The 22,342-nt window shown below is 34.2% G+C and overlaps 1 protein-coding gene across 3 annotated transcripts in view; it reads left to right on the top strand.

Annotated features, from left to right (window-relative positions):
- The window catches only part of ADGRL3 (adhesion G protein-coupled receptor L3), a 492,939-nt gene that overhangs the window by 147,305 nt on the left and 323,292 nt on the right, over positions 1-22,342 (top strand). For all 3 annotated transcript variants that reach the window (XM_054728772.1, XM_054728769.1, XM_054728767.1), the window contains one exon: positions 19,278-19,387. In XM_054728772.1, coding sequence (XP_054584747.1) covers positions 19,278-19,387 — 110 coding nt within the window. The remainder of the gene's footprint in view (positions 1-19,277; positions 19,388-22,342) is intronic.

Below are 22,342 nucleotides of genomic sequence, written 5' to 3'. Positions count from 1 at the left end.
CTCCCGGGCAGCTGTGAGTGAAGCCAGGGGAAAGAAGGCCTATTCTTTCACGAATCTTCGTGCAACGGGCCTCGAGTGTTAAAATAAAGCATTAAGTGTCCACTTTATTGCCAAAGGGGCATTCATTGTTTTGGGGAGGCATACTTTTCATTATTCCACAGACAGTGATAGAAAGTTTACAAATGTTCTTCCATGTTCTCTTTTTGTTGTCTTTAAAGGAACAAATGCCATATGATTTCACTTCTATGTGTAACCTAAAAAACAAAATAAATAAGAACAGAAAAAGGCTCACAGATATAGAGATCATGTTGACGGTTGCTGGATGACAGGAGACTTGAAGGATGGATGAAAATGAAGGGACTAAGAAGTACAAATTGGTAGTTACAAAATAGTCATGGGGATGACTATTGACAGTATAGGGAATATTGTCAATAATATTATAACAATTATGTATGGTATCAGATGGACACCAGATTTAACGTAGTGATCAATTTGTAAGCTATATAAATGTTTAATCATGGGGTTGTACACCTGAAACTAGTATAATATAGTATGTCAACTATAATTTAAAAATTATTTTCAAAAAGTTTACTATGAATCAAATGGTTGTTTTTTCCATATGAGATTAAACTTACATGTGACCGTTGCTGAGTGAAAATAAAAACACAGCAAACTAACAATAAAGATAGTACATTGGTTGAAACTTGCAAAAAAATTTATTCTGTTAAGCACTTTTCATTGCTGCATGCACTGAACTCAAGCAGTCTTTGAAGTTTATGTATTGTAATTCACACTCCTTAATTTTGGAATCTAAACTTAAAAACCAATGTTATGAATGACTATATAAATGAGTTACTTGGTTCCTAGGTAAAATGCAAGTTAATAAAAAAATTAAAATATATATTTTTATTTTAAAATATTTTTATTGATTTCAGAGAGGAAAGGAGAAGGAGAGAAAGAGAAACATCAATGATGAGAGAGAATCATTGATTGGCTGCCTCCTGCTCTCCCCCTACTGGTGATTGAGCCTGCAACCTGGGCATGTACCCTGACTGGGAATCGAACCTTGACTTTCTGGTTCACAGGTTGATGCTCAACCCCTGAGCCAGGCTGGCTGGGATAAAATATATATTGAATTAATTAGGTTTACATTGATTAAAAAATTATATAGGTGTACAATTCTATTTTTGCCTCACCATTTGTAAATTTTGTCAAGTTGAGGTGTAGTAGTTGTATGCTGCATTCCTAGCGTGGGTCTCCACTGATGGAAAGAAAGCCCATGTGAGATTTAGAGATCTGAAACAATGAATTTCCTAGCTTTATCTACTTCCACACTCAGCATATGTCATCATGCTTGCTAGTTAACCACTTCTTCATGTCTGTTTAAGCATTTTAGATTCAGCTAGCCATTGCAAAAACTTAATTTCTATCCCCTGCTATTTTCCTTCTTTGTAATCGTCCATTGCCTTTCTAAGTAGGCGTGTTATATTCATAGCAGTCTCTCAGTATCCTTTGCCCCTTGTAAAAGCAGCAAACATCCTTCAGTTTGTATTCACTTGCCAAATGTCTACTGTTAAGATACTTTTTATTTCTAAAAAGTGTTCACTTATCAAATGCATTAAAATTCTTGAAATATGGTAACCAGTGGAATGCATATGTGTTTTTCCCCTTTGCTCTTGTCCATTCTGGACTTTCCTTTCCTTCCCATCATTTTAATGTAACTTGCTTCCAGCTGAAAAGCCATGAGAGCGGCTTTCCTTCAAGCTGATGCAACTATCCCTCTATAATTAGACCTCAGGGAATGCTGTGGAAGGAAACAGCCACCTTCGTGCCCTCCTTTAGGGACTATCATCTCAGCACATTCAAACTTAGATGTACGCCTTAGGTAAATAATGGCATATGTTTGAAAATAGATTGCCAACTGATGGTAGCTCAAATCAATATCTGAAAGTATGACAGTTTTATTCATATAAGTATTTTTCTCTCTGGAGACTCAAATCTTTAAAATATGGTGCAAAATTCCCATATAACAGTAAGAGCTCCGAAACAAGGTTGTCTTTTTAATTCTGTAGCTAACCGAGTGACTAACCCATTCTATTTGCTCTTCTGTGTAATTTGAGTTTTCTAATTGTAAAAAATGACTCTTTCTTTGGAAAAAACAAACAATAACAACAAAAATCTGATTATATAAATCTGTATTATATAGGAAATGGCTAAATGTTTCAGACTATACAGGGTGTCCCAAAAAATATATGCACACTTTGAATGATTAATTCCAATGGGTTAAATTTGAAAAGAAAGAAAGAGTAATTGAGCCACCAGATGTTAAAGTGTGTATACATTTTTGGGACACCCTGAATATTAAAATCAAAGAAAGAATAGAACTTATTTATTTTGACATCTGAGATTTAGGTTTATATCTTAATTTTATGGGGGGAAACAATAAACATTGGAGAGCAAAACACAGGAGTGTGTTTACCACAATGCTGCTTTCTGCTACTAAGCCACCAGAAAGCACAGTGTAGCACAGGATAGCAGAGGAGCTGTGCATGTTGAAGGCAGCTGGACAATTACCAGCAGCCACTAAGAGCCCCTACTGTGTGCACATGGACACATAACCAGTTCTTTCTTTGCCATTTTCCCAATTAGGTCCACTGTAACTTCTGCACCGCCTTGTATTCTCTGTCTTTGTGGATTGTACCCCCAGCCACACTTAATTTTCAAACTAGAGTCTGCCTCTTTTAATTCCTGACATTCTAACTTATTATTAAGAATCTGCCAATTTTATTATCTTAAATATTTATTGAGCTCACCCATTTTCTCTTTGTTATGAGATCCCTATGCCTGGAGGCCTGTACTCCACAGAGTTATTTTCTATAGAAATGACACATTAACCTATATCAAAAGCAATGAGAGCTTTTTTGCTTCCTTGCTTATAACGCATTCCATGGTTCCACTTAGCCTGATTGATCAAGCCCAGACTTATTTAATAAGTAGTGTGATAACCTTTACATAAATCACATAACTACTCAAAGCCTTGGTTTTCTCACTTAGACATGTACACAGCCCCACTAGGGTCACTGTGATGATTAGACAAGATAATGTACATAAAGCACTTTGCACAGTGGGGACACAGAGGACGCGATCAATATGTGTTAGTTAGCCACGATCATTTATCACCATGCTATGCAAGATCTGTGTATTAGAGCCTCTCTTCTCCTACCTGCTCTCTTGTTAGCCTGTGCCTTCTACTCCAAAAGCACCCAATAGCTTCTAGATCGGTTGGAATTCTCTTTCTCTATTATTTTTTTACTGACATGTGTGTTCTATTTTCTCATTCATTTCACCAAGGTGACTTGTACTCATCTATCTCTTACACTCAATCCCAGTGTCACCTAGTCCAGGAGGCCTGTCCAGGCATCCCTATTTTGTCCAGGCTATGTGCCTGTGTTTGTTTACTAGGACGACCTTAACAAAGTTCCACACACTAGATAGTTTAGAACAACAAATGTATTCTTTCAAAGTCCTGAAAGCCGGAAATGCTAAGATCTCAGCAGTTATGCGCAGCCTCTGAGACTGAATGAATCCTTCAGTGCCTCTTTCTGCCTCCTATGGTGGCCCTCTCTCCTTGGTCCTCCCTGGCTTGCAGCTGCATCACTCTAATCTCTGCCTCCATCAGAATATGATGTTCTACCGGTGTGTCTCTGTGCTCAAATTTCCCTCTTCTTATAAGGACACCCATCATGTTGGACTAAGGGCCCAGCCTACTGCAGTTTGACCTCATTTTATCTAATTACATTTGCAACAAGTGTAATTCCATATAAGGTCACATTCTGAGGTACTGCGTTTAGCACTTAGGCATACCTTTGGAGAGACACAGTTCAGCTTATAACATTGACCTTTACTTACATGTAATTTCATATTACTTCTGCATACATGCATGTATCATTTGCACTTGATTCATTGTATGTTGATAATCTGTTCATGTGTCTGTCTCCTCTAATAGATTTCAAGTTCTTTAGAGCATGTGCCTTGTCTAATCTATCTAATTTCTCTTTGCCTTTAGCACAGGGCCCATGGTAGACTTTCAATACATGTCAATTAAATGAACAAATCATTGTTCACTCTTCTAAAAAAATAGGTCTTGTGGTACGAAAGATTACAAGGATTAATAATGTCCCATAACATTGAATAATCTCATTTTTATTTTTCAATTACTGCAAAGAGAACAGAGGAAGAAATACCATTATTCAGGAACAGCGAGAATTTAGTTCTTTTCCCAGGATCCTCATTGTTAGTGCAACCTTGGGGAAATCACTTAATTTCTTCATGCTTGTCTATAAAAAGAAGGGAAAGAAGTTACAGCTTACAGAGTCACTTTCAGATATTTATATTTTGTTATTCCCATTCTAGACCCACCAGAGACTTAATTTAATCAGAAAGTAGAGGCTACTTATGAAGAGCTTGATATGTCATGTTTAACTTTTACCCTGGAGGAAATGAAAGGTCATGAAAATCAAGTGAGGATTATGAGAAAAGCTGAAGTAAAGCAGCAGTAATGAAGTTGGTTGGGAAAACTAGAAATGGAGGGGGCGTGGCAGTGAGCACACACCGGTCATGGGGCTGATTGGATGTTGGGAGGGAGGGAGGAGAGATTCAGGGAGCATTGTTGAATGACTACTATTGAACACCTCATCAAATGCCAAATATGATGCTATAGATGCTGATATCTAAAATTTCACACCTTGATGGAATTACATATTTTATAAATGTTGGAGGCTTTACATGTATGTTTGCTTCAATGAGACCTCTACTGAAGTTATTAAACCTTGTAATTATAAAATATGTATAATTCCCTCAGTGTTCCCCACTTCAGGTTACCTTTGATGTAGAAAGGTGAAGCCTGTTATACTTGTTTTACACATGAGTAAACTTAGAAGCATAAATGGTTGGCTTGCATAGTTATAGTTTTGAAAATATAATTTGATTCAGAATCTTTTTCTTAAGGTATGTGTATAATTTTAATCTTACTTTCTATTATTATAACCATATCAATTCCATTCCTTTAGCTACAAAAAAATCAATAGATGTTTCTTAATCATTATCTGTCTTCAGGGAGGTTTTCTATAAAGACAGAAATATTATTTGTTTTTGGAGATGGACATGGTGCAGCACAATTCTCCCCAAAGAAATGGTTTTCTATGTTTGTCTCTGTTGATTAAGAGTGCATTAATTAAGCTGTTCATGAATAAAATCAAACGGCATAGTGATATAAAGATCACCATTTATTAATCACTGTAGTTGATGGCAGCACAGTGTGAAGGAAGAGAGTGAGATGGAGAGTGCTAAGTGGCTTCTTTCTGCTCAGTTACATTCCTGCCTTGAACCTGATCAATTAAAAGTGAAACAATGCAGTTTAGAGGTAGATTGTTTGACTTGGTTGTTTAAACTTGTTTTATTTTTTTTTAAATATGTTTTTAGTGATTTCAGAAAGGAAGGGTAAGGGAGAGAGAGATGGAAACATTAATCATGAGATAGAATCATTGATAGGCTGCCTCCTGCAGCCCCTTACTGGGGATCAAACTGGAAAATGGGCATGTGCCCTGACTGGGAATCAAACCCTCACCTGGTTCATAGGTCAACGCTCAATCACTGAGCTGCCTCAGCCAGGCTAAACTTGATTTACTTTGTTTGGAATTCCAAATTAAAGACTTAAAAAAGACGAGTTTTTTAAAGAAAACATTTTATTTTTAACTTTTTAATAATTTATTTCACACTATTTTTAGTAGTAATTATGACATTTAAAATTCAGTGGCAACGTTTATTGAGTACTTACACCCTCCTGGCTTATACGTGGTATTGTCTTATTCTAATATATTATTGCTTTAAAACTACAAATTAATCAGATTATAATTACAAATAATTAGAAATTGAGATCCTGAGAAGTTATATGTCTTACCTTGTTTCTCACAATTTAATGGGTTCAAAGGCAGGCTTCTCAGTTTAATACTAGAACTCTATCTCTGATGGTCTCTAACCTCTTGTCTGTGGATTGCTTCAGTATCTTTAACTATTTCATATTTCAAGCATTGTCAGTAACCTGAAAAATGTCTTTGAAGATTTTGCATGTTTTTCAAATACATGTAAAATCCATTGTGAATAATATAACAGAAATCCACTTAAAATAATAAGGGTAAAATTATCACTTTTCATCATATAATTTTCCAATAAAAACTACCACTACTCTAAAGTACAATTAAGTTTATCTTAAAAATGGAGATTCTAGTCTTGAAAAGATTGGAAACCATTGCCTTATATCTGACCATTCTCCTAATGAAGTATTATAATACTATATATGAATAGTGAAGAGTCTAGTGCATAGTAGGTACATAGTAGGTATTTGGCTTTTATTGTTATCAGAACTATTTATGAAATTTTGTTTTTCTAAAGGAAACAAATTTTAAAGAAAAGAACTATGTAATAACTGTTGAATAATATTATATTGATTGACTGATTATCTCTCAAGTTTGAGACATATGGTAAAGTAATGATTGCATGTATGTCATTACAGATTTTTCTAAAGGGGTGCATTCGGCACCATTCTGCTATATATGTTATATTGTTTCATATGTGTGACTTCATAATCATAAAGAAAATTAATAAAATACATTTTTTTCTATTGTGTGGGTTCAGTAATAAAAAATTATTTCACTTAAACTTCAATTTGTATAGAATATTTATTAAATATCTATATGTATTTAATCTGTCTATCTATCTATCTATCCATCCTAAATGCAGGAAGGAACACCAAATGCCAGCCATTGAAAATGGCAAACAATAAAATAAGTACATTGTATTTACCTGTTTCTTAGTATTTTTAGAAAGCAGGAGGTGATACCAAATTTTTTGTTCCCTTTTCTCTTTCTTAACTTGTAGGTGGGTTTTTCAATCATGAATAAATTATGTCCTAGATAATTCATTGTGTTGGGTTAACTATTATAGTTCCACTTCAATATACTTCTGTAAGATAGGGAATAAGGACCACAACTTTGAAAAGATAAATGTGAAACACTCCCTAAATACAATGTCTGTCCTCATTATAAGATGGCATAAGTTGTTATCTGAGTCATTTTAAGATGGATCAACTAACACATCATCTTAATGCCCATTGCAACTGAAGCAGAAGTTAAGCAGTTGTGAATTATATGGACCAGCTTTATGTATATGTGGCAAGCTAGGTTCCCATTGTGCCCGACTTCCTAGGTTAACCTGTGCATTATCTCTAGAAAGAGGCTGTATCTCATGCCAATACTGAAAATAATGTAATGTTGTAGAGGCAGAGAGATGTGCAGTAAATATAGTATAATCTTTTGGGGAAATTTACAGAAAAATAATTTATATGAAAATTGCATTGTACAGATGTTATTATGTAAAAGTTAAAAGGTTATGAGAAAAATGGAGTAATTAATGTGGATAGTCCTGAAAAAATACTCGTTCTATTTAAATTTTAAATGTGCTTTGGAAAGATCATGACATAATAAATGTTCACTTTGTTTTAAAAGGGAGAAAAAGTATTAAGGAACTGGAAAATTACAATTACCTCACATTTCACTGATGATCGCTATTGCTACAGATCTTTCATGGCTATTCTCTATATGCAAGCATCCATATAGCCAAATAACTATTTTTAATGTTTTAATTTTAAATTTTTATGAAGGTTTTTTTCTCCAGGTTGATAAAGAAAGAGTTACTCCTTCCTTTTAATGGTTGTCTAGCATCACATAGAAGGAATGCATTTTAATGTCTTTAACCAGATTCTATACATTAAAATGCTTATGCCATAAACTTTCAAAGTAAAATATTGTATTTTAAATTTGAAAAAAAGACGTCTTTATATGTCATTTTTTGGTAACCATGCAACAAACTTTCCAATATATTAAATATGAGGTGCTTTTAGCTAGAGAAGCAAACTTGAGGGAATGGTATGTCTCAAATATTGTTGTTTGCCTACCATAGTCCCGCCCCCTAGCTGCACCCCTTCCTCCTCCTCACTTGCAGACCCTGATTTGTTCACTGTGAGGGGAGGGCCGGGTGCTTGAGAGGAACCTGGGTGCCTTTCTGTCCCTGAGATGATGAAACTTCGCTGGTGAAACCAGTTTTGTGGAGGTTGCTCCCTTTGTGTGATTGCTTTAGGCAGAAGCATAGTCATTGGCTCATTTTGGCCAATGTTGTGTAAGTGTCTTATGTTCTGCTGAGTGTTTCATGTGTAGAATATCCCTACTCTGAAAATCAGACACAAGATAGGGACTTTATACGTTTTCTGGACTTTATCTTCTTTGTGTAACACCTGCATATACAGTGGCCATCTTAAGACCATGCGACAGAGTTCAAGAGAATTTCATAGACTCAAAATCATCGCCATGACCTCGTTAACTTACTGGATTTACCAACGTGAATCAACCCGTCTTCCAAATTTTAATTGTGAGATAATAGAACCCTTATTTTCAGCCACTTTAATTGCATTTGCTGTTTTTGGCAGCCAAATCGTTCTGAAACAAATAGAAATCTTTGCAGCTTCTCCTGTATTTATTGCTTTCTGGTGATGCCATAAATCAAGGCAGACAGGATGCATGCTTGAGATGAGTCTCTGTCTGAAGTCATGAATGGACTTCATTCAGCAGAGCCAGCCCCGGGAGTGAGAGAAGCATCTAAGAGGAGAGGGACTACCAGGGTGGTTGGTCTCAGTCAATGGCTCCTGTGGACTCTCTTTCAGTTTCTTCTGAGCATCTTGTCTGTTACACAACTTACAAAGCATGAAGACAACTAAAATTATTTTTATGTAATATGTGCTTCTTCCAAAATCTCTGTATAAGGACAGAGTTAGGTACAGACGTTTATTTCTCTTTGCTGTGTATTCCTGCTCTTGAAGTCTGTGTATACAAAGTCTGTGTATACTTTTGTGTGCATGCAGGCACCTGTATGTGCACACACACAGATTTATCAGTTTGCTTTCATTTAGAATTTTATTAAAAGCAAATATGAGGAAGCTAGAGGCATTTTTCCTCATCTCCTATGTTGTTTCCCTTATGGACTTTGATGTTAACTTAATTCAGTAGCCAACATTAGTAAAATTCCTTTTTCTTTCCAATTCTCTTTCTCGTGGTTTGATTCTATTTCTTTTTATTTTTCTCATACATAAATAACTTGATTTGTAAATACCACATATTAACAAGAAAAAATAACACACCACTAAATGACTCATTTTGATATTCTTCATCTCCGGGTTGTCATGCAGATTAGGCCATTTTTGTAGTTCAGAGAAGAGAGACTCCCTTGCAGCATTCTCAGGAAGTATAAGTCTGTCTCTTATTTAAATAAATAAACAAGTAGTCCTGGAAAATAGATCCATATATTAATATCCTGGCTAACTCTCAGCGAAGTGGACATTATCGTCACTTAAGAAAAATATGTACATATAGAATATGTGCATACAAAATATTGCTCCTTTTTACTTAGATGAAAACAAGCAATACCTCTGTTTGCTACACTTTCAGATAATGGATGCACACAGTCTGATTTATTTGGTTAACCATACATGCAAGTAAAGAATGTTTAGCTCTGAAATGCTGCCACAAGTAGGTGGTAATAAACTAATACAGTTGCAATTCCAGTTATCTTTAAAGGAAAGGTTTTTTCATAATTCTAGAAAGCCTTTGTTGTGGCATGCAACTATGACTAGAAGAATACAGCTTAGAAATTACTGACACAGAAATGCTTTATCAAGCAATGTTTGTGAACATGTTAATTTTAAAAGCATATTTCTATTTATTTTGGATGCCTGCTTCTCTGAGTTGTACTCATGTGTCTGCCTTAGCTAATCATTTTATTTTTGGAACGGGATCCATGAATATTCTTTGTATGTTGACTGATGATTATGATAATTTGTTTTACAAAATATTACCCAGAGATTACGTGCAATATTTGGAAATTGGACTTCTTTGCAGTATTACCACATTTTCAAACATATATCTGTATTTTTCAGAATATTATCAAGTTAATTTGAGAAATTCCAGGAATAAGCCCTTAAGTTGATAAAATTGTAAATTAAGAACTATAGAACTGAGAATTATATTGTGATCAAATAAGACAAATATATAATGCCTTTTAGCCAAATTTTATTTGAAACATTTATTTGTAATATACTGTAAGTTAAATATGAAAACGGTGGTCTATGCATCTTTTTAATAAATAAAACTGTATGTTATGAAGGCATTAAACCCCTTAGCCATGTTTCAATGCAATGACATGCATTTTACTCTGTAAGACTTTTCCAAGGTGACCAATTCAGGAGACACACTTTCAATATGTCTTTTTGCTCAAGTACTTGTAGAAGATGGAATAATGCCCCCACCCAATAATATTAGCACCCTAATCCCTATAAACTGGGAATGTTACTGAATATGGCTAAAGGAACTTCGCATATGTGATGAAGTTAAGGCTCTGGAGATGGGAAGGTTATCTTGGCTTTGGAAGTGGCACTTCAATATAATCATGAGGGTCCTTTTAAGAGGCAGACAAGAAGGTCAAAGAAGAAAGGCAGTGATGTCACATCACAATCAGGGTTAGAAGAGGTGACGTGATGTGGGGCCACAAGCGAAGGAATGAGGAGGCAGCCTCTAGAAGCTGGAACTAAACAAGGAAACGTCATTCTCCCCAGATCCTCCATATGGAACCAAACCTGCCCACACCTTGCTCTTAGCGATATAAGATTCATTTTGGACTCCTGCTTCCAGACCAATAAAACAGTATATTTGCATTGTTTTAAGTCACAAAGTTTGTGGCATTTTGTTTCAGAAGCAAAAAGAAAATTAATACAGTACCCTAGTTTCTAGAGTCTGCCTCACTCACCACTTTGGTTGTGTTTGTGAAATGACATACAAAAGACAATAGAAAATGTAAGACTTGAGGTCATTCTAGATAATCACCTTGTGCATTATAGAACTTGGTGACATGCGTGGTCAAAATGTAAGATCCTGCAATAATTTTAGTTTATGATTTAGGATAAAAATTATGAGTTCTTACCATTTTTGTTGCTCTTCTTAAATTGCCTCTTAAATGTTAAGAACATTGTCAATCTTTCTAGGTATATAGCTATGATATAAAAATGAGAGAATATTTTCATATTTTTAGTGATGTTATTTGTTTGTTTTTTTTTCTCTGATCACTTAGTTTTCTTCCCATTTGGGATCTAGATTTCTTTATGAAGAAAATATTCATATTCTACCATGAGACAGTTACCTTATCCTCCCCAGGCTTCTAAGTCTGTAACAAATGCAGCAGACCTCAGAGTGGTGGGCAGTGTAAAATAAGAAAAATACTATATTGTCTTGAGGAGGAAAAGAGAATTGTTCTTTTGATTGGCATTGAGCAAAATGCTATTGTTATTCACACATACATGCATGTATGTGTGTGTTTTTCATTGCTACATGCCTTCCTGAGAATTAAAAACATCTAGTTACCCTATTTAGTTACCTTAAACCATTTTCAGATTTTAAACATTAATGCATTGTGATGGTGGTGTCTTTTTTTATTTTTTTGCATCATTAGATATCTTTAAAACTTTTTCTTATTTGATCATAGTGACTTTTTCTTATATGGTTCAAACACTGCTTTATCATGCTAGATGCTTTGAATTACTTGGGATACTAAATGTAAGGGTTTGTTTTTTTTTCATCACACATGCTTTTATATAAATGTCATTTGATAGGTGCTAATGTAAATTCACATAATTGTGCTAACAAAAAGACACAAAGTGTGCCGAAACCAGTTTGGCTCAGTGGATAGAGCATCAGCCTGTGGACTGAAGGGTCCCAGGTTCGATTCCGGTCAAGGGCATGTACCTTGGTTGTGGGCACATCCCCAGTAGGGGGTGTGCAGGAGGCAGCTGATTGATGTTTCTCTCTCATCGATGTTTCTAACTCTCTATCTCTCTCCCTCTCTGTGAAAAATCAATAAAATATATATATTTTTAAAAAGACACAAAGCACCTTTGTTTTTTTTTTGCACTATTATATCTTGTCATTGCCATGATTTTCAATAAATTTTTATATACTTATATTTCTGAAGCATCAGTTGAAAAGTTTGTAAACATTCCTAGGAATGGCTTGTTGCACACACTGTTTTTATAATTTAATAAGAGTATGTGATTGAAAGGATTTTATTAACAGAGAACCTCTTTGAATTACACTCCCATTTAAACTTACCTGAATAGTTTATAAACCCAGCAATATCATTTTGATGTATGCTGCAGTATGTTGTGGCAAACAGAGGAACTTTTTCACCCAGAGATGACTTTTTCATTATCATACTTAATTAATTTTGTTCTTATGCTGTTATGAGCCATGTTGGAAGGGATAAGTTAATAGCACATGATTCTGAATCCTATTACTAATCCTACACTTCTGTGTGTCTTCCCTGGCAGTCATCATAAGACATCTATTTAAGTTAAACAGTATTGCTTTAATTACTGTTAATAATAGTATTCAACACATTAAATAACATTTATTAAATAAACTTGATAAATAGGTGGTAACTATACTTACATGGCTTGAATTAAAACGATGTGTTTTTTTATCTTATTTTTTCTTTTGGAACAGTCTTTGTATAAATAAATATCCATTCACCCTATTGTGCTTTCTACCTTATGTTCAGAGATTGATCTTTCTGGTTTGGATAGGGAGGGCCTGGCTATGTCATGTTAATTTAAATTCAGAACCTTCTTGGAATGTCTGATCCACACCATGACTGCTGAATTGTGGGCCACTTAGATATTTCACAGCTGGTCTTTTCCTCATCAGATCATCCCAGGATTCCTGAAAATCAACCAGAGTGAATTAAATCAGTTTCCCAGAGTGACCCTAAAATGTCTGACTCATGCTGTCACTAGACATAGGATTGTGCTTTCTAGTTCACTCTTCTGGACAGCGACTATCATTTGATTACTGAGGCTCTGAGAAGTTATTTAATATCTCCACGTCTCTTCCCTTCTCTGAAATTGGCAGTAGTAATATCCACATCAAAAAAGAAGTCACAGCTCTGGCTGGTATGGTACCACATGCGCCAAGAGTCACAGGTTCCAATCCTTCAGGGCACATGCCTGGGTTGTGGGCTCCATCCCCAGTAGGGGGTGCACAGGAGGCAGCTGATCTATATTTCTCTCTCACATCGATGTTTCTTTCTCTCTCTCCTTCCTCTCTCTCTCACACACATCAATAAAAACATTAAAAAAAGAGAGAAGTAAAAAGTAGTAAACTACTTGTGAACATGCTTTCTACATTTAAGGGGTTACACAGATATAGGCATTGTTACTATAAAGTCTGGACTTACCTTAGGGTATCCCAGGTAAAGTAGCTTGCAAACAGCTAAGTACTTAGCTTCTGGTTTGTTTTCCATGTGAATCTGTCTCCCCTGTTTCTTTCTCAAAAGAATGTATGTGCTCTTCTGTGTGTCACTTTGTCTGTATTGTAAGTTTCTCTCAAAAGACTCAGTCTATCTGGCCTGAAGTGTTCTTAGCCCATCATGAAACAGATGGCTGATGTTAATAATGATAAAACGACTATAACTACCGCAACAAAATGTATATCTTGGGCATTTATTGATCCGTTCTAATTTTTCTAATGCATTTTATAAGCATATCAACTTGGGAAGGTAGTAACTGGCCCGCATGTAATGCATGGAAAACTGAAGGTCCAGATTTCTTTTAGAATTCTATCTCCTAGTTGTCAGTGTTACCTGCTTATATTTTATTTTCAATTTGTTAATGGGTGGGGTAGAAAAAAATGATTGTGTAAAGTTTCTGATTTAAAATATTGAAACTGTTATCAATGTAAATAAGTGTTAATGTTTCTATACGATTATGAGATTTGCTCTGACCATGAGGCTCAGTTGGTTAGAGTGTCACACCATACACCAAAAGGGTTGAGGGTTTGATTCTTGTTCAGGGCACAATCCCCAGTCGGGGCACATACAGAAAGAAACCAAAAGATATTTCTCACACACACTGATCTCTCACCTCTCTCTCTCTCTCTCTCTCTCTCTCTCTCTCTCTCTCTCTCTCTCTCTCTCTCTCTCTCTCTCTCTCCCTCTCCCTCTCCCTCTCCCTCTCCCTCTCCCTCTCCATTTCCCTCTCCCTCTCCCTCTCCATCTCCATCTCCATCTCCATCTCCATCTCTATCTCTCTTCATTCCTCTCTCTCAATATCAATAAACATACCCTAGGATAAAAATAAAATAAAGATTATGAGATTTTTTTTTCCTGTTACTATTATCAGATTAGTATGCATTTGACCTTATTATTGCAGTCTTTTCTCATCCTATATTGTGAGTTGGTAAAATATTTTTTATATCAGGGACATTGATAATCACCTTTATATTTATATTAAAAGTAAGTCATGATTTGCATCTCTCAGATGATTAGTGACTTTGAGCATTTTTTTCATGTCTCTTGGCCTTCTGTATGTCCACTTTTGAGGAGTGTCTATTTAGAACCTTTGCCCGTTTTTTGATTGGATTGCTTATCTTCCTTTTGTTAAGTTGTATGAGTTCCCTATAAATGTTGGAGATTAAACCCTTATCGGATGTAACATTAACAAATATGTTCTCCCATGCAGTGGGCTTTCTTGTTGTTTTGTTAATGGTTTATTTTGCAGTGCAGGAGCTTTTTACCTGTCAGAATGGCTATCATCAACAAATCAACAAATGAAAAGTGCTGGTGAGGATGTGGAGAGAAAGGAACCCTCCTACACTGCTGGTGGGATTGCAGACTAGTACAGCCACTGTGGAAAACAGTATGGAGTTTCATCAAAGAATTAAAAGTGGAACTCCCATTTGACCCAGTAATCCCACTTCTGAGAATAAATCACCCAAGAAATCAGAAACACCAATCAAAAAGAACATCTGCACCCCTATGTTCATACCAGCACAATTTACAATAGCTAAGATTTGGAAACTGCCTAAGTACCCTTACTCAGATGAGTGGATTAAAAAACGATGGTACAACTACACAATGGAATACTACCCTGCTGTAAAAAAAGAAAAAAAAAAGAACTCTTACTATTTTCAACAGCATGATGTATGGACCTGGAGAGCATTATGCTAAGCGAAATAAGCCAATTGGAGAAAGATAAATATCACATGATCTCACTCATTTGTGAAATATAATGAACAACATAAACTGATGAACAAAAGTAGATACAGAGACATACTGGTAGAAGCATCAAACATACTGACAAACCTCAGAGGGAAGACAGAGGAGGTTGGGAGGGGTAAGAGATCAACCAAAGGACTTGTATGCATGCATATAAACAACCAATGGACACAGACAAGTAGGGGGTGAGGGCATGTGTTGGGGGGTGGGAGAGGGTGGGGAAGGTCAATGAGGGAAAAAGGAGACATATGTAACACTTTTACTAGTAACAATAAAGAATTTAAATTTTTTAAAAAAGTAATTAATGAAACGAGTTTAAAGGACATGAGAAGATGGGTGTGTTTTTTTCTTTTATCATCTATATTATTTTTGAATGAATTTACTTTTGACAATTTTATTCTCACTGTAAAAGTACTCTTACTGGTGTAAATTGTTCAATGATCTTTAATGTATTATTAAAAATGATTTTATTTTGACTCACAATAACTGAAACCATAAAAAAAGAATGGACCTTTATACTCCTGTTTTAAAAAATGTAGCTAGTCTTTAAATAATAAATAATGTATCATACAGAAATAATATTTCAGAGATTGTCTACCTTTTTTCTTTAGTTTTTCAGAATCTTAATTTATAAAAAAGCATTTGATATAGAAATAGTAATAGAGTTTTATGTTTTTGTGGAAAATGAAGGTTGTAAAGCACTTTTTTTTTCTCTTTAAAACAATGATGACAGTGACTGCTATATGTTACTAGAGGCCTGATGCACGAAAATTTGTGCAAGCCAGTGCTGGCAGCTTTCCTTCCCCCTGGCTGCCAGCACTGGCTTCCCTCCTGTACTCGGGTCCCGGGCTGCTTCCCTCCACTAGCCGCCCGTAGGCACCCGGGACCCAGGCTGGCTTCTCTCCGGCCCAACTTGGTCAGGAAGGACTTCCAGAATGATGTCAGGAAGACATCCAGTCTAATTAGCATATCACCCTTTTATTATTATAGATTGGTATAGCGTGTTTTGGCTTATATACCTCTTCCCATACACCATCTCATCAATTAGAAGTCTTTTGCTTAACATTAAGATATTTGGGACTCACAACAGTGTATCATTTATAACAAATAGTTGCTTGTTTCACTTTTCTTGCATATACATAAATCATTAGTATTTAAAAAATTTAGTAATATGTAAATTAGTCGATGCACATGTTTAGATAATTGGATGGATGTGTATAGTGGATTTTTTAATCCAGTGTATACAAATATAATCATTTGAAATTCTTGATTCAAGACAGCTTTCTGTGAAATAAACACTTCCATAATTATAAATGTTAACCTTTATGCCCTGCTCATAAATGAATAGTAATCTGATCTATTGATATTAAATATTGATTATTTAAATAATAAAAGATTTCTAATTAAATATTTCTGAAAATTACAAGAATGGACACAACTTCTAAATGAGTTTTATTATTTTATCTGTAGTAATTAGAAAATAAAAATGTTGATAAGAGGAAGTAAAACAACAATAGGCCAAAACCTGGAGATCAGCAATGAAAATATTATATTTACAGAATATTTACATATCATCAAATTTTATTGTGTACAGTTTTTTATTTTTTGTTATTTCTGCTTCAAATGTATTCCTGATAATAGCTAATTTTCTATAACAATTATAGAAATAACTGAGTTTATATAGCTACTTATTGTGGAAAATCCTGATTTATGAGCTTATTTTTTTAAGGTGTGATATGAAATTATTTTGCTTTAACTGCAAAAATCATGTCTTTTAACTTGACACAGCTTCTTCAAATGTGTTTTCTATGTAATAGGATGTGCTGCTATTTTTTCAAAAGTTTGAATACACCAAAATGTCAAGCTACTACTTTGCGGTGCATGTGTGAAGACAGCCACCTGTACATTCATGTTATTAGATGATTGTCTGATAATCATTTTCAGACATTAAATCTACACAAGAGAACTTAGAACATGTTGACTCTCAGATTAACTGTATGCAAAATTGCCTGATAAGTATGGAATATTGGCTTTTATTAATCTTTTACTGATAACACAAAATATATTTTAAGCTTAAGTCATTATCTAAAGAATCAATTTTAATTTAGAGACTAAATAAAATCCTCATTAAACCTGATAAAAGTAGACTCAAGTAAATACAAAGCATTTTACTCTAAATCAAAATGAGTTCTTCCTTAAATGCTCCCTACTCTAGCAGTGTGCTAGCAAGGAATCAGAGTATAGGTTATTTCAGAGATGAAATATCTCTTTAAGAAAGTAACAAAAATATAGCTCTAAGGTATAATATTTCTGAGATGAATAAACAATAATGTAGAGGATAACTAGAGTGTCTCATCCTGTACTCTTAGTGCCAATATTTTGGGTAGGAAGAATCATTATTTTTCCTCAGAAATGTCTACTAATTAATAAATTATTGAAATAGAAAGTTTATTAGTAATATTTACCACTGTGAAAAGGGTGTCTTTTTCAGAATAGGAATCAACTTCATGACCGGTATTTACCCATGATTAAATCAGGTTCACTTGAATCTATTTAGCCCTAATGCCATAAAGATGTTAGTTTGTATTTGTTTCCCTAGTAATATTTGATAATTCTCTGTGAAGATATAAAGTCATTTAAACTATAGGGTATTAGCATTAGTGAACAATGGCCTGTAAGATAAAGCTCAACACAAGAAAATGAGAATCATGCCCCCCCCCATTTTTATTAAATTTATTGGGCTGAACTTAGTTAATAAAATTATATAGGTTTCAAGTGTTCAATTCTATAATATATTATGTATAGATTGCATTATGTGTTTACACCCAAAGTCAAGTCTCTTTCCATATATTTAACTGCCTTTACCCTTTTTTCTTCCTTCCTAACCCTTCCCTCTGGTAACCACCATACTGTTGTCTGTGTCTTTCTTTTGTTTTTTAATTTTTTGCTTTCAGTTTTATTTCCCACATACGAGTAAAATAATATGGTTCTTGATTTTTCTGTCTGACTTATTCCACTTAGCATGATATTCTCAAGGTCCATCCATGTTGTTGCAAATGGCAGTGTTTCATCCTTTCTTACGGCTGAGTAGTATTCCACTGTGTAGTATATGTACCACCTCTTCTTTATCCAGTCATCTATTGAAGGGCACGTTGGTTGTTTCCAGGTTTTGGCCACTGTAAATAATGCCGCAGTGAACATAGGGGTGCATGTGTCTTTCCAAATAAATGCCATCAAATTTTTCAGAAGAGGGATTTCTGGGTCATAGGGTGACTTTATTCTTAATTTTTTGAGGAACCTCCATACTGTTTTCCGTAGTGGCTATAACAGTTTAAATTTTCACCGGTGATGAATAAGGGTTTCTTTTTCTCCACTTCACTGGCTATTAGAGAAATACAAATCAAAACTACAAAGAGATACAACCTCACTTCTGTTAGAATGGCTATTATCCACAAAACGAGTAATAACAAGTGTTGGAGAGGTTGTGGAGAATTAATTCTTAGAAATGGTTTTACTTATGCAGTTATTATATTCATTTTCATAAATAAAAGTTTTAGATATATTTAAATATTAACTTTTTACTTTTTTTAGATTTGGCCAAAAGCTTTTCAACACCATATTTTCATTGCCTTTAAAATTATTGTCATGATAATCAGTAAACTTACTCTATAGGTAACGGAACTCTGTGGTTATATTTTCTTAATTTAATTTTGTAATGGGAGTGAGTCTTTCCTACTAAATAATTATCCTTACCTGTCTTCACATTGGCAATATCCTATGGACCAGTGGATTTTGCTTAAGTGGTATTTAACTTCTAACTCAATATAATATCATACTGTGTTCAATCAAATATTAAATGAGTTAATATGAGAAAATTGATTTAATTGATTTTATGTCTAGTTTATTTTAAAGTATATGACAAAATTTCCTTGATAAGTCTAAAATCCTAAGTTGGTAAAATCTTCATTTAAATATGTGTAACAGGAATCAAAATAAAATTAGTATTGATTTTAATAAGGATTTAACTTTGCATAAGCATTTATGTCTTTTCTTTTCTTTTCTTTTGACTTCAGGTGCAATAACAGAACCCAGTGTGCAGTCGTGGCAGGTCCTGATGTTTTTCCAGACCCCTGTCCAGGAACCTATAAGTACCTTGAAGTGCAGTATGAATGTGTCCCTTACAGTATGTATATTCCTATCATTTTTTATAAAGAGAAAATAAAGTAAGTTTTGTTTTGCATGCATTGACAAAATATTCTGTATGAAAACATAAAAACAATTACATAAATTGTGTGGAAAACATGGGTAATTTTAATTTTTTAGGACCATAAACCCTTTCCACCATTGGAAGAATTAGATGTTGCTTACATGTCCTGCAGCTTTTAATTTTGACTATACACTTCTGTACATTGATATCTATTCTAAAACTCTTAATGTAAGAATATGAAACATTTAGATGAAAGTTGAAAAGTGGTATGCCATACTGCATTCCTTCAGGTCCAAGTAAAAGGTAGTGAAAATTAATATTATTATCACCATCTATTTAGTGGTATAGAAATTGATCAATTTGAATTTGATGGAAGCAATTATAGCTAAGCTTCCCATGTTGTCAGTATTTCAGGAATAAAAATATATTTATCAAGTGGGAGCATACTAAAAAGAAAATACTCGGATTACTTGAACTAAAGCACTCTTCAGAATGTACCTTTTACAGTCCCACGACGTAGGTCTTTGCAACCTTTATGTCAGGTATGGTGTATACCAACTTATTTTTTTTTCTTCGGGAATAAATGAAGAATCAAACAGTTGAAAATGATACATTTTCTGACTTTTTTACTCAAGGGAATTATCCCCATCTCAAATAAACATATTTTTGAGCTATCTACTTCATTATTCATAGCTTCACTAAGTGAACCTCACTCCGGAAATCCTGTATTCTCCTATTAGATATTCAGCTTATCCCAGAGGTATAAAACACCTGAGATCATAAACAAAACCTAAGTTTCAACTTCCTTTGACATCTAAGAAGAAGCCAAGTATCTGGGGATCAGCAAGATGCCTCTGCCAAGAGATAGCTGTAGGCTTGCCTCATTTCTGCTCATTTAAGAAGCAGCACATTGCTCATGAGCCGTAAGTGAGCAATTCGACCAGCAAGAAATAGACTGAAATTTTAAAATAATAATGAAAGCAATCAAGAGAAAGTTTTATTTTTGTTTATTTATACTATATTTGATTAGAGAAAGTGTAGTGATGTTTTATAAAGCTAATGTCCTTGTTATAAAAATGCATAAATGTGTAGGTTTGATTGAAATCTCAGTTGAGGTTATGCTTCTTACATTGTTCTCAGGGATCCTTCTATGAAAATATGAGGCTCATACTGACCATTTGTTCTTCATTAGTATCATTTAAAGAAATAATATTTGAAGTCCATTTTAGAACTGTGGCAATTATATTTGGATTGCACGATGTGATCTTTGTGAAAAATGTAGAATAGCTGTTTCCAAGGCATTTTATAAAAATATACACAAAGGTATAGTTGCACCTCATTTTTAAAGACAGTCTTTGGAAACTTACAATTATATATGGCATCGAGCTGAAGTAGGAATGTCAGATTATAGATCTTTTTCATAATTTTTAAAAGTTAAAGAATTTTACAGCTGTCTCTTCAATTATCTCTGTTTCTTCTGAATTTCTTTGTAGATAACTACTCCAAAATCCTCTGCCAAGCTTATTCTGAAAAAGTATCTACTTAATTTATTTTAATAGAATTAAGAACTTGCTCATACTTGCATAAAATATTACTATTTATCACAGATCACTCTTTGCTCTTATAAACTACCAGATATGGACAATTTGATAGCTGAATATTTTATTTTTTAGGTTTCTGGTAGATTGAATATTTATTGATTATTTTAGAAGAGTATTCCTATTACATTAAAGTATTTATCTGATTTTTTTATTAAGTAAGAATTTTAAACTTAGGTGCAACACTTGGCTAGTTTATACACCAGTTTAACTTATATGGTATAGCATGATTGCATTTATTTAAATTATCTTTTGTATGTGGTTTAGTTAAAATTATAATGGGTAATTTCTTTAGTAAATTTAACTTGTTTTTTTTTTTAAAAATGATCCAAAATAAAGTATAAACTATTCAAAAAACTACAGGGACTCATTTAAAAGGTAGGTTGATTTAGCCCTAGCCGGTTTGGCTCAGTGGTTAGAGCGTTGGCCTGCAGACTGAAGGGTCCCAGGTTCGATTCCAGTCAGGGGCATGTGCCTTGGTTGTGAGCATATCCCCGTTTGGGGGTGTGCAGGAGGCAACTGATCGATGTTTCTAACTCTCTATCTCTCTCCCTTTCTCTCTGTAAAAAATCAATTAAAAAATATTTAAAAAAAATAAAATAAAAGGTAGATTGATTTAGCAGAAACATTACCAGAAATCAGGAAGCCTGGGTTTAGAATATAGTCTTATTACAGAACGAATGGCCTAGGTCCATTAGTGTAGGTAAGCTATTAAAATTTTCTGGATCTCCACTTATAGACCAAACCTGATCTGTAGTAAATTATGATTTTGATCAACACTATGCTCTTTTTCTTGCCGCTGGCGTAAAACAGATAGGTTTTCCAGTGCTGAACTGATTCACTTATTTATAATAGCTACCATTTGACACTTACTACATGTGATTTACAACATGGGTTAAATGTTTACATACATTATTTTATTTTATTCTCACAATATCCTCACTGTGTTATGTAGGAATATCACCATTTTACCAGAGAGGAAACCGAGGCTCCATTGGATAAGTGGATATCTCTTGGAAAATGTAGAATAGCTAGAAAATGGCAGAGCCAAGATTTGATTTGTCATTAATAATTGTTCTTAAGGACCCAGCTATAGTTCTCCTCATAGATTTTTTTCTTTATATTTTCATGAATTATTAAATCTCATTCAATATTTAATTCATAATTTTCATCAGTAAAGTAATGGCACATGGTGAAAGCAAATGATTTAAAAACCCAGGCCCAGTTCTTACGCTATTTACTTTTAAGAGGTTTGTATGTCTTTCTTAAAGCAGATGAATCACTGCATACTTCTGTTTTGCACAAACACCTAATGAAGCTTTATGATTTAAAA

Source organism: Eptesicus fuscus, chromosome 2 (assembly GCF_027574615.1).
Source record: "Eptesicus fuscus isolate TK198812 chromosome 2, DD_ASM_mEF_20220401, whole genome shotgun sequence".
Classification (NCBI taxonomy): domain Eukaryota; kingdom Metazoa; phylum Chordata; class Mammalia; order Chiroptera; family Vespertilionidae; genus Eptesicus; species Eptesicus fuscus.
Note: the sequence above shows the minus strand (reverse complement) of the source record. Positions and strands in the feature narration are given on the sequence as shown.